General features: G+C 46.3%; 1 protein-coding gene across 1 annotated transcript in view; it reads left to right on the forward strand.

Annotated features, from left to right (window-relative positions):
• The window catches only part of CNGB3 (cyclic nucleotide gated channel subunit beta 3), a 262,617-nt gene that overhangs the window by 161,298 nt on the left and 87,646 nt on the right, over positions 1–13,673 (forward strand). Inside the window, exon 9 of the mRNA XM_075316272.1 lies at positions 113–235. Within this exon, the coding sequence (XP_075172387.1) occupies positions 113–235 (123 nt within the window). The remainder of the gene's footprint in view (positions 1–112; positions 236–13,673) is intronic.

The raw sequence follows: 13,673 nt of genomic DNA on the forward strand, positions 1-13,673 counted from the left end.
GTTTTATTCTTTTCTTTATATTTTATTCTTTTCTTTATACTAACTCTGAATCCAAAACTTGTTCCCCATGCTCGAAATATAGCACCCACCAAACGTATTATTTCTTTCACAGAGTCATCAGAACAACAGGCTACTTATTGTTCATTCTCCACATCAATGCATGCATATACTACTGGGGATCCACATATGAAGGCATTGGGAGCACCAAATGGGTTTATGATGGAAATGGCAATATGTAAGTTCTAAATTTTCTCATATTAATAAATATTTTTTGGTATCTGTTCAGATTGATGCATGCAACAGTTAACATGTCTGCACACACTACATCAGGACTAACCCCCCATTATCGAGCAGTAACCTTTTAGATGCTCGGAGGGTATTTTTAGTAGGGTGATATGTGTTTAACATGAAGCACGGATAATGCTAATATGTTATCATAAAAGGTCAAAGTCAGCAGCCACCCGTATAACTATCCGTCATTTCACACGACTGACAGCTTGTTATTTCATTTGCTCTACAAATGACACAAAGACAATAGAAATGATGGAGCGATCCAAAATGAAATGTATTATTTATGCATCTTCGGTATAGTGGGACTTTGCAAAAGTAGCTTCAATTGACATACACCACCATGCTCCTAATGGACGGTCTACAAAGTCTTAGATTGAATAAATGTACTTTTAATCATGATGATTCGCATTTATCCTTAGCAATTACGGGACTGCAATAAATTTATGAAAGAGCAATTTCCTTCATTTCAATATTTTGATCCTTTATCTGATGATTACAAACTATATGTGTATTTCTACTTCTTAGAGAACAGTTTTCCATTGATTTGTGTGAGATCAGTAATAGAGATGAGTGAACTTGAGTTTCAATGTTCGTACCAAACATGGACTTTACAAAAAAAAAACAAATTTCGGAATTCAGTTACTTTTTTTATGCAAACCACTCACGCGATCATCACTACTCAGGTACGCTCGGTGCTCAGCCTATGTGAGCTGCTTGTAGTGTTTGAACGGATTGTAGTGTTTGAACTGGGGGGAAAAACAGCGTGATCGGATATAGTGTGCACCAATCAAAAAAATGAAAAAAACCTTGCCCACCCGCACCCGAAAGTGATCTGTTCATGGCTGACTGCATGTGGGCGGAGACAAGAACTGACAATTAGTGACTTCCATTGGGGTTCAGATCAAGGTTAAGTCCCAAACCGAACTTTATCTAAAGTCCGGCTGAAGCCACCGAACCAAACTTCCACGGATCCGCTCCTCTCTACTCACTAACCAATATTGTAACCTATTTTGCTTTTTCACTGCCCAAAGGACCTTCCATGACATCATAGCCATGGGACCACTCTGGTGTGAATGTTGTACAGACATTGACTTACAGAGTGGTCACATAGCAATGACGTCATTGAAGGTCCTGTTAACTGAGCTTTGACTGTCACTGTGCGAGTGTTGCATCGCATCACAGTGCACAATCTCCCAACAGGTGCGGGTCAGCTGCATGTCTTTCCATGCAGCTGAGGCACTCCTGTCCGGAGAGCGTCAAGCCTTGCGGGGTGATGCAATGTGAGACACAAGTGGAATCATACCCTCACTGTCAGCCTGCTTCTTGCTCTGTACAGAACGATGAAGCAGAGCTGACAATGCTCTCTCTGCTTCTCACTTTGTATAGACACTGTCTGTACAGATTGATGAAACTAACATTGCTGTCCCTGTGAACTACATCAGACTAAGATTTTTTTTATAATAAAGATGAAGTCTCTAAATGTTTTTTTGTTTTATTTCTAATAAAAAAAATTCTATGTGTTGTGTTTTTTTTACTGTTTTCTAGAAATTAGAAATTCATGGTGGCCATGTCTAATTTGGCATAACACCATGAATTTCGGGCTTAGTACCATCTGAGAATACAAAGCTGGTATTATCCCCTTTATTACCCAACATGTCACCGCTGGATGAGCCGCTGGACGACCCAAGATGTACAAAACTATTGCAACTTATTTAAGTGTTTTATGTCATAACTCTGAAAACTCGATTAACTTTCAGTCTGCAATCTTCATTTGTTCATTCTTTTGGAAACCTATCTAAGTTTCAAACTTTCTCTTGTGGCCTTGTTACCCAATAATATAGACTGGATGAAAGGTTTGAGTCTAGCCAGGGTGCTGCTTCCTTCATTAGCCCATATATTAACACATTTTCAATGCTATATTTTTTTTCATTTTGATTTTGACTCGCCCACCCCAGGGCTATGGGACACCCGGTGCCGGGCCGGACTAGTCCGGGGGACGTCAGTGGTGGCGGGGCCCGACTCCGTGGCCCTGGTGGGTGTCAGTTTTAATATGCTGGTGACTTGGGAGCAATTAAAGTATATGTTTCGTGACGCCACCTGTGGTCTGCGGCTATTAAGCCGCCGCTGCTGTGTGAGGCCTCCGGGGTGATGATACGGCAGCAATGGTGTTACTGCTCCCCACAGGTGGAGCGGAACCCCGGGGACACTGTTAGTGCTCGTGAAAGTCTATGGTGTTGTGTGGCTAACACGGTGCAGGGCCGACAGGCAATGAAAGAACCAGGCACAAACAACAGTCTCTTTACCTTCTCCTCTTTTACTTTAAGAACAGTCCAGTCCTGGGAGACCGTCACAGGTGGTGAAGGGGATCCGGTCGGCCTGGAAGTACTTGGGGTGATCTTTCTGGCCAGCTGAGTATGAGGCCTACTCCTCTTCTTTCTTTGTTATGATAGGACCCTGCTTTTCTGAATCCAGCAATGGCCCTCTTTGCTGCTGGGACCGGTGGTACGTCCCTTTCCCTCTGTAGTAGGCTGCGCAGGCCCTCTCTGGTGCTTCTCTGCTGGAGTCCACACCGGGCCCTGATGCTGCAGCTGTACCTTCGGGCTGTTTATGGGCCAGGTGCTTGCAGCTCTCCTGCCCTTCAGATTCGGCTACCAGGGAATATTTTAAGCCCTGGTGGCCACAGACTCTGATGTCCGAGTCTCTTCTCTGCCTCTCTGCTACTACTGCTTCCCTGGGCCAAGCTGTTCCAGCTCTAGGCCCCAGATCCACAGGACAGCACACTCTGCATCTGCTCGCTCTCACTTCTCTCTACAGACTGACTGCTACTTCCTCCCTCAGGTCAGACTTGAGGAATGCTCCCTGGAATTCCAGGTTCAGAGCTCCCCCTGTTGGCCGGAGGGAGAACTGCATTGGATGTTAACTTGCTGGCCAATGGACCTCCCAATTACCTCCAGGCTCAGCATTAACCCTTTGGAAGGGCAATGCTGTTGTGGCGACCAGGCCCTGGGGCGCCGCCACACTTTGCTTCCCTCCTGATCTATAGCCTGTTTTCTCCGCCTTCCTTGAAACTGTAAATGCTTTCTCCACTCTTGAGAATTGTGTACAACCTCCCTGCTGCTATTCATAATACTGAGAGAAGGGGGGAGATGAGGGAGCCATCAGAAGCAGGAGCTCTAACAAATTTGTAGCAATTTGTTTTTCAGAGCACTCAACTATTGTGTTTCCCTGAAACTAAGACCTACCCCAAAAATAAGCGCAAGCATAATTTTACAGGATTTTTGGAGTATCTTTGAAATATAAACCCTATTTCAAAAATAAACCTAGTGACAGTCAGGACCGGCAATTTCTCAAGGCCTCATTCTCTTAGTGACTCCAGCAGTTGTATTCTGAGGTTAAGATTTGTTTAAAGGACCTTTGATGACTTTACAGTCAGGTGACCAAACGAATCTTAATTGCAGGAGTCGAAAAGAACTGTACAGGAGAAAGGCTGGTATGTAGAACAAGTATTAAGGGGAAGGGAGAGCGAACTGGGCAATTTTACAGGGCCCCCATTCTCCTAGGGGCCCAAGCATTTTTGTCCTGATAACACGGCTTAAGGACTTTTATGACATCACATCATATGACTAAGTTGGCACAAAAAGGTCCATTAATTTGACTCCTGAGTCCAAAGCTGAAGAGGAGTAAGGCTGGGATGTATCTGGAGATAGATAGATAGATAGATAGATAGATAGATAGATAGATAGTGTAACGCTGCATCCCAGCACTCCTTCATTTTCCTGTAAGGACGCACTCTCATCGCCACATCGGGTCCTTCCACGCTGCCCGGCGCTCGTCACAGGATTTCAGGAAGCACTACAAAAGCGTGTGCTCTCTTAAAGGGCCAGTGCACCACTCCTAGGAAGTGCCTCTCAGCCTATTGCAAAGAAGCACTGGGTATTTAAGGCCAGCTCCCACTAGGGAAGTTGCCTGTTCAACACCCTCAATCCTGTTAGTCAGTGATTCTGTCTAGTCAGTTGTCACCTCACCCTGTCCGTCCCATACTGTCCTACCTGTATCTGGTCCCATCCTGTCTTGTGTCTGTCCCTGCCCATACCTGGCTACCAGCTCATCCTGCCTGTTGGCACCCGGTTCCAGACCTGTCCTTGCTCGTACCTGGCTACCAGCCTGTCCTGCCTGTTGACACCTGGTTACAGTCCAGTCCTGCCCATACCTGCTGCTTGTCCATCCTGTCTTGTTGGCACTTGTGACTTTGCCTGTCCGTCCTGCCCTGCATGTGCAAGAGACTCTGCCTGACCGTCCTGCCTGTGTTGTCTGCCTTGAGCCACCCTGGTGGTTCCTGTATGTGCAGCACCCCATGGGGCAGGTGGTTAACCTACTCATTGTCGGGCCATTAAGGGTTGGGTCAGGCGATGTCACATGTGGCCTTGCCCGGTTCTGTTGCCCCAAGGTGTGCAGTAAAAGGAAGGGAATGCAGGGTGATTGAGAAAGTTTGTCCTGATGTCACCTGTGGTATGCGGCCAGGGAGTAGCCGCCGCTGCAGAATTCCTCGCCGGGGCAGGTCTTATGCCAGCCGGGAGGGTGTCGCTTCCCACCAGCAGAGGAGGCCCCCGGTGGATAACGAGGGAGATAATGGCCGTTAGCGCCCAAAGTGCCGGGCAGCGACTCCGGTAAGGACAAGCCAACACAGTCTCTGCGGGTTCAAGGTGTCTTTTACTCACTGAATTAAAGCTGCACCCAGGTGCCAATATCTGCCATTGTGGGCTCCGGTCAATCCCAAGCAAGTGAGGGGCCACCCGGTCTTTGAAGAGAAAGAGAGAGAGAGTGTCTTTTCCTTAGGGTGTCCCCTGTGGAAGTTAGGAACCCCGGCTGAGCTCCCGCTCCATGCCCTGGGCCCTGTGTAGATCGAATATTTCCAAAGGTGTCTTGTCAGAACTATGGTCCGACTCGTCTGCTCTGTGTGAGGGCGTTGCACCTACTTCTACCCCCAAAGGTGCCCGCCCCCCGGTGGTTGCCCTAGCGACTGGAAAGTCCCATGACTCTATATGGCCACCCCCCCACCCCCCCCGTCTGCCCCAAGACATCTCCTCAGTGGGAAGTACCTGACTGTACAGTGCCTACAAGTAGTATTCAAACCCCTGCAGATTTAGCAGGTTTGATAAGATGCAAATAAGTTAGAGCCTGCAAACTTCAAACAAGAGCAGGATTTATTAACAGATGCATAAATCTTACAAACCAACAAGTTATGTTGCTCAGTTAAATTTTAATAAATTTTCAACATAAAAGTGTGGGTCAATTATTATTCAACCCCTAGGTTTAATACTTTGTGGAATAACCCTTGTTTGCAATTACAGCTAATAATCGTCTTTTATAAGACCTGATCAGGCCGGCACAGGTCTCTGGAGTTATCTTGGCCCACTCCTCCATGCAGATCTTCTCCAAGTTATCTAGGTTCTTTGGGTGTCTCATGTGGACTTTAATCTTGAGCTCCTTCCACAAGTTTTCAATTGGGTTAAGGTCAGGAGACTGACTAGGCCACTGCAACACCTTGATTTTTTCCCTCTTGAACCAGGCCTTTGTTTTCTTGGCTGTGTGTTTTGGGTCGTTGTCTTGTTGGAAGATGAAATGACGACCCATCTTAAGATCCTTGATGTAGGAGCGGAGGTTCTTGGCCAAAATCTCCAGGTAGGCCGTGCTATCCATCTTCCCATGGATGCGGACCAGATGGCCAGGCCCCTTGGCTGAGAAACAGCCCCACAGCATGATGCTGCCACCACCATGCTTGACTGTAGGGATGGTATTCTTGGGGTCATATGCAGTGCCATCCAGTCTCCAAACGTCACGTGTGTGGTTGGCACCAAAGATCTCGATCTTGGTCTCATCAGACCAGAGAACCTTGAACCAGTCTGTCTCAGAGTCCTCCAAGTGATCATGAGCAAACTGTAGACGAGCCTTGACATGACGCTTTGAAAGTAAAGGTACCTTACGGGCTCGTCTGGAACGGAGACCATTGCGGTGGAGTACGTTACTTATGGTATTGACTGAAACCAATGTCCCCACTGCCATGAGATCTTCCCGGAGCTCCTTCCTTGTTGTCCTTGGGTTAGCCTTGACTCTTCGGACAAGCCTGGCCTCGGCACGGGTGGAAACTTTCAAAGGCTGTCCAGGCCGTGGAAGGCTAACAGTAGTTCCATAAGCCTTCCACTTCTGGATGATGCTCCCAACAGTGGAGACAGGTAGGCCCAACTCCTTGGAAAGGGTTTTGTACCCTTTGCCAGCCTTGTGACCCTCCACGATCTTGTCTCTGATGGCCTTGGAATGCTCCTTTGTCTTTCCCATGTTGACCAAGTATGAGTGCTGTTCACAAGTTTGGGGAGGGTCTTAATTAGTCAGAAAAGGCTGGAAAAAGAGATAATTAATCCAAACATGTGAAGCTCATTGTTCTTTGTGCCTGAAATACTTCTTAATCCTTTAGGGGAACCAAACAGAATTCTTGTGGTTTGAGGGGTTGAATAATAAATGACCCTCTGAATAAACTTTTCACAATTTAAAAAAAAAATAAAAAAAAGAAATAACATTCTTTTTTGCTGCAGTGCATTTCACACTTCCAGGCTGATCTACAATCCAAATGTCACAATGCCAAGTTAATTCCGAATGTGTAAACCTGCTAAATCTGCAGGGGGTTGAATACTACTTGTAGGCACTGTATGTAAGATGAAATGTGGTGACATTGATAGTTAACCCCCCTTACTTGAGATGGATACCACACCTTAACTGAGGTGCAGTACCATGTGGCGACCAGGGGCGCCACATATGTGACACGCCGGGGCCGTGGGGCTACTCGTACCGGGACGCGGTTCTGCTTCTGGGACGCTGCGGTGGCGGCAAGGCCCGGTTCTATAACCCCGGCGGTGTCAGTAACAGCAGATATGATGGAGATGGTAGTTCATGACGCCACCTGTGGTACTCTGCCAGTGATAGCCGATGCTGCGGGAGGGGGCTTCTGGGGCAGATGGTAACGCAGCTTGGTTGGTATAGCTCTCCACAGATAGAGCTGAGCCCCAGGGCTGATGGGGGTAGTAGTAGGTGATGGCGGGGGTGCAGGCGAATAACGGAGCTACACAGGGATGCAGTCTCAAGGGGTTTACTCACTGTAGCAAGTTCCAAGGTAACATGACTAGTCAGTGACACCCCCTGGAGTACTGGGTTTCACAGTGATAGGCTCCAGTCGATCCCGTCGATCCCGGGTAGTTCGGAGGTCAAGACCGATGCACCTTTCTTATGTACTTTCCCTGGCCGTCTTCTTGCGCTGACTACTCGCCCTTCTGTCCTGTGCATACACACACAGTGCCCTGAGCCTCCACAAGGAGAGCCTGTCGACCTAGTTCCTTTGGTCCTATGTGGTCACCTTCCAGCGGATTCGTGTGCGGGTTTGGCTTTGGTACTAGATGTGTCCTCAGCTTCTGGTTTTCCAAGCGGAGCATGTTGGTTCTTCTCCTCTAGTCTAGGGACCAGTCCCCGTTCGGTGGCCAAGTCCCTCCACTCCAATACGTTGTATGTGGAACGAGACCACGGGTGTATGGCGCACTTTCCCATGGACTCCAGAACACCTTCTGTCTTGCGCCTGGGTCGAGCTGCATCAGCTCCAGACCACAAGTCTTCACTCCTCCAATGCTCCCTCTCGACTCCCTGACACTACAGTGTCCCTTCACTAAGTAGACTCCACCCTCAGGCTCGGTCGGATTAGGGGGAGGGAGATGTCATCATCAGTGGTGGCTATGCATAGCATTAATGGCACCAAGCCCTAACCCTGACCCGGTGGTGAGCTGCTAATTTAAAGTGTTGTGTGTTTTGTGTGAATACCGGTGGATTACCTCTGTGGCGAATAAAGCCTCAGGGGCGCCACATATGCATTTGAGACTCAGTCCGGTCTGCTTCTGTGGTCAGCTGCCACAGTACCCTTCTTTACCCCACAAAAGGGTAGGCCCAGGGTCTCCCTGTGGTCCAGTGGGTCCACTTCTAGCTTGCCACAGCACCATCCCCAGCAGCCAGCATTATAGATAGATAGATAGATAGATAGATTTTTTTTATTCAAGAATAAATGTGGATTGTTGTTCATAGGAAAATAAGACATTCCCTGAACATAAGCCCCACCCCATCTTTCACAGCAAAATAAAGTAAGACCCTGTGTTATTTTGGGGGAAACACGGTAGTATCTGTAGACTTACAGATACTACATAACAATAATATATTCTCCTACCCACTATGTCTTTTTCTATTATTGTGATTTTACCATTGTCTGAATTTGTACCTAATAAACTTTTTTAGTTTTTATACTATAATGACAAAGGTCTTGATGATTTTTTCTGATTATATGGTTGGCCATTTAACACTCCTTCCTCTCTTTCTTCTATTGATAACAATAATATGGTCACATTTTTTTAATGAAAACTTTTTACAATGTGTTTATATTCTACATTTAGAAAGCAAATGAACAATAAGAAATGTATAAGATGTACATAGCCTTTCAGGTTCCTAACCTCGGCTATCCGGTAGACCCTAGAGGTGGCACACACCTTAGACTGTGATCTCACCTCTGCCGCACTCATTACGTATGCTCAGTCTGTTATATTCTGCTCTAGCTGTTTACACATTTGCATGCTCGGCTATAATAGTATTTCTTTAATTCAGTGCCGGAGGCTCTGAAATGGGTATCGATGTGTTGCAGAGCCACCTGGCATACTATTGCCCAAAGCATTGTAATTTTAGCTCCACTTTATGAATAAAGTCCATGCGTTCTGTACTGTCAATGCTGAACAACTCTTGTCTATTATTACAGGGTTGTTCTGCTTTGTCGATCACTTTGCACACTTCCACATATGCTGCTCTTATTTTGCATAGTTTTCTCTTTTGTTATTTCCATATTTCTGACTGTAGCTATAGATGCAAATGCCATTCAGACAAGGATGTGAGGCAGATTACCATATCCACATGAGCTGAACAAGCAATATAAAGAAATCAGAAACATTAAATAAAAAATACTATAGTATTTAGTAGCCTAATAAAAAAATGTATGTTTTTACCTAAGATTGCAAAAAAATATACTGTTTTCTACACAAAAATGTAGTCTGATAAGATCTGACAGTCCTTCTCCTATCCTCACCAGCAGGGCCAGCCTTAGCCTGAATGGCGCCCTGTGCAAAACTGCCCTTTGGTGCCCCCCCCCTACTGATTTTGTACCCAGTTTCCAGGAAACAAACGAGGACCAGAGGCAATTTTTTTATATCCTAAGAAAATTGATTTCTTCAAATGTTCAATAAACTCCTCCAGATTTGTGCTCTAGAATCTGATTCTCAAATCCACATTAATTCCACCACATCTGAAATTATTGTTATTGTGGTCTTCTCATCTCGTACATGCTGTATGCCTGGATATTACATTATGGATGGTACATATGTATCCCCCCCAATGGGGCGCACATGTATCTGGAGAATGAGGTGCTGCTGCTCTTTGTATAGAGATGGTATAAATTCCTATACACTTAGAGCGGCGCAGGTCGTGGTCCCATTGGTGGGATCGACATCTACTATACAAATCCTGAGGATAAATGTACCAGATGGTAGCAGACAAGGCACCATGGAGCCGGCGGCCGATGCTGTGTGTACGCCGGACCAAAACCTGAACAGACTGAGCTGCAGTACCACATAAACACCATGAGGACGGGGGGGCGCTGTGTATGTGTCACTGCCTCTCAGCTCCACTGACTTGAACAGACTGAGCTGCAGTACCACATACACACCATAAGGACGGGGGGGCGCTGTGTATGTGTCGCTGCCTCTCAGCTAAAATGACCTGAACAGACTGAGCTGCAGTACCACATACACACCATAAGGACGGGGGGCGCTGTGTATGTGTCACTGCCTCTCAGCTCCACTGACCTGAACAGACTGAGCTGCAGTACCACATACACACCATAAGGACAGGGGGCACTGTGTATGTGTCGCTGCCTCTCAGCTAAAATGACCTGAACAGACTGAAGTGCAGCACCACATACACACCATGAGGGAGGGGCATGGTGTATGGAAGAACTACGGCATATATATTGTAATCCCTTTATTAACCAGACTGGGCACACCCTATTTGGCAATGCTGCAAATAATTTTGTTGGAAAATTTGTAAGATAATTCCACACCGAATAATGTAATATTCTCTAGAACTTCATAATGCACACCTCAGCTGCTGCAGAACCTCAAAATACACACCTCAGATGCTATAGAACCTCATTATACACATCTCAGCTGCTGCAAAATCTCATAATTCACCTCAGTTGCTTCAGAAACCCATAAGACACACCTCAGCTACTACAGAACCCCATAATACACACCTCAGCTGCTGCAGAACCTCATAATACACACCTCAGCTGCTGCAGAACCCCATAATACACACCTCAGCTGCTGGAGAACCCCATAATACACACCTCAGCTGCTGCAGAACCCCATAATACACATCTCAGCTGCTGCAGAGCCCCATAATACACACCTCAGCTGCTGCAGAACCCCATAATACACACCTCAGCTGCTGCAGAACCCCATAATACACACCTCAGCTGCTACAGAACCCCATAATACACACCTCAGCTGCTGGAGAACCCCATAATACACACCTCAGCTGCTGCAGAACCCCATAATACACATCTCAGCTGCTGCAGAACCCCATAAGACACACCTCAGCTGCTGCAGAACCCCATAATACACACCTCAGCTGCTGCAGGACCTCATCATACACAACTCAGCTGCTGCAGAACCTCATAATACACCTCAGCTGCTGACGATGCATTACATTGATAGAATGGCGTTCATAACAACATTAAGGCTAAGTTCACACAAGACATCTTTTGTAGCATTTTTGAGGTCACAAAGATGCCCCTGCATGCATTTCCTCCTCCCAGCAAAGTCTATGGGATTTCTCTTTCGCTGTCCACACTGGGCATCTTTTGTTGGCTGCATCTTAGCTGCGTTTTTGAAGATGTAGCTGTCAGTTCTTTTTGCGTTTTCGTTTTTGAGCCCTTCCAGTCAATAGATTAGACTTAAAAACCGCATTAGGCAAAACGCGGTAAAAATGTGTCAAAAACACATTGCTTTTTTTATGCATTTTCGGCGCGGTGCATTTTTGGTGCATTCTTGGGACAAAAACGCTGCATATTTCTGGTAAAAAAGATGCCCCGTATGAACATATCCTAAACCATTCCATGTGATGTGCAGATGGCAGTGACGCCATGTAACATACGAGACTCCACTGTTATTTTCTACCAGGTAAGTTCTCTGACAGCTGATTCCCCTGCACGACCCCCGCGTGGAAGGAATCAGACACCGGCTCCATTATGGCAGTCGTATATATTTTACTCTGATGCTTCCACATTTCAGATAAAACACATTTTATCTCTGCCGAGGACCATGGAACCAGGATGAGGCGTCCGGGAGGCTGGTGCCCAATGGCTTCTCCCTGTTCTGCTGCACATTGACTGGTCGAACCCCCAAAATGTGTAATACACACTGTTAGGATTTCATTTGCCAATGAAATCACTCACAAGTGATTTGCAGACTCGGGGTCATCTGCTGAATGACATCTCCTCCTGCGTCTCTCATTGTTATCATTTTCAATTTGAGAGAAACAGGAGGAGACATCATTCTGCAGATGACCACACATTGCAAGTCGCATGTGAGTGATCAGGTGACAACTACTCGAATCAGCAAGTGAAATCCTAACAGCGCATATTACACACCTATAGGATATGGCAGGTCAATATTCAGAATTACATTACATTACACACTATACGTGACATATACAGGGCATATGTAGGGTGTATAATCTAATATATAAAGTTGTGTGTGTGTGTGTGTGTGTGTGTGTCCGTCCAATAAAGGAATTCACACCGTCACCATTTACAATCACTAAATTTGGCACAGACGCCTCATGTGACTCAGGGAACATCATAGACTATGTTTTGATGAGAAATTTTAACCCCCTGCTTTACAGTTATTCGCCGCAAAAACCTGCTTACACTAAAATCAATGGCGCTGGGAACTGCAGGTCATTAATAAGAGCTGTAATTGGTTGTTATAGGCAATAAAGGACATTTTTTTTTTAAGACAGGTAATGTGTCAGATAATATGATGTCAATAGAGACAAACACAGACACACACAGAGACAGAGACACACACAGGGACACAGAGTCTGATACAGAGACACACAAACACAGAGACAGACACAGAAACAGAGACCCAGAGAGAGAGACACACACACACACAGACTGATGCAGAGACACACACAGGGACAGGGACACACACAGGGACAGGGACACACACACATGGACAGACACAGAAACAGACACACAGAGACATAGACACAGACATAGAATCACAGAGACTGATATAGAGACAGAGAAGAGACACACAGAGACAAAGAGAGAGACACACAGAGACAGAGACTGATACAGAGACACACAAACAGAGACAGATACAGAGACACACAAAGACAGATAGAGACAGACTGATACAGAGACTGATAAAGAGACACACAGAGACATAGACACACAAAGACTGATTCAGAGACACAGAGGCACAGAGAAAGAGACGGAGACACAGACATAGACAGAGACACAGACAGAGACACACACACAGGGACACACAGAGGCATACATACAGAGACAAAGACACGGATACAGAAACACAGACACATACAGATACACATTCACACACAGAGACACACAGACAGAGACACAGAGGCAGAGACACACAGAGACAGACACGTAGACAGAGATACACAGACAGACACACACAGAGACCCACAAAGACAGAAACACACAGAGACACACAGAGACAGACACAGAGACACAGATATAGTCACAGAGACAGAGATACACAGATACAGAGACACACAGAGATACATACAAACACAAGCACAGACAGGCAGAGACAGAAACACAGAGAGAGAGAGAGAGAGAGAGGGAGACAGACAGACAGAGAGGGACACAGAGAGTGGAGAGAGGAAGAGGGAGAAAGACCGTTACTATCCCGGGCACCGCCAGGTACTACAGCTAGTAAATATATATATGTATCTATTACCCCCTACACATGCTCTGCACCCACTCTGGCCGCAGCTGCTGGGCCCACTGGCATCACGTCACAGGCTCCCCCTGATGTCATTACACCTATCCAGGGTGCACAGCTGCAGAGCAAGGGCGAAACAGAGAGCCAGTGGCCAACTGCTCCTCAATGGTGTTGAACCATGCATCCGAGAAAATAGCGATGGCCCCCATCACCCACAGGCTCAGTCATTATGCCACTGCGTAAATTACACAATATACATGACACACACATAGATAC

The sequence above is a fragment of the Anomaloglossus baeobatrachus genome, chromosome 6 (genome assembly GCF_048569485.1).
Source record: "Anomaloglossus baeobatrachus isolate aAnoBae1 chromosome 6, aAnoBae1.hap1, whole genome shotgun sequence".
In the NCBI taxonomy this organism is placed as follows: Eukaryota; Metazoa; Chordata; class Amphibia; order Anura; family Aromobatidae; genus Anomaloglossus; species Anomaloglossus baeobatrachus.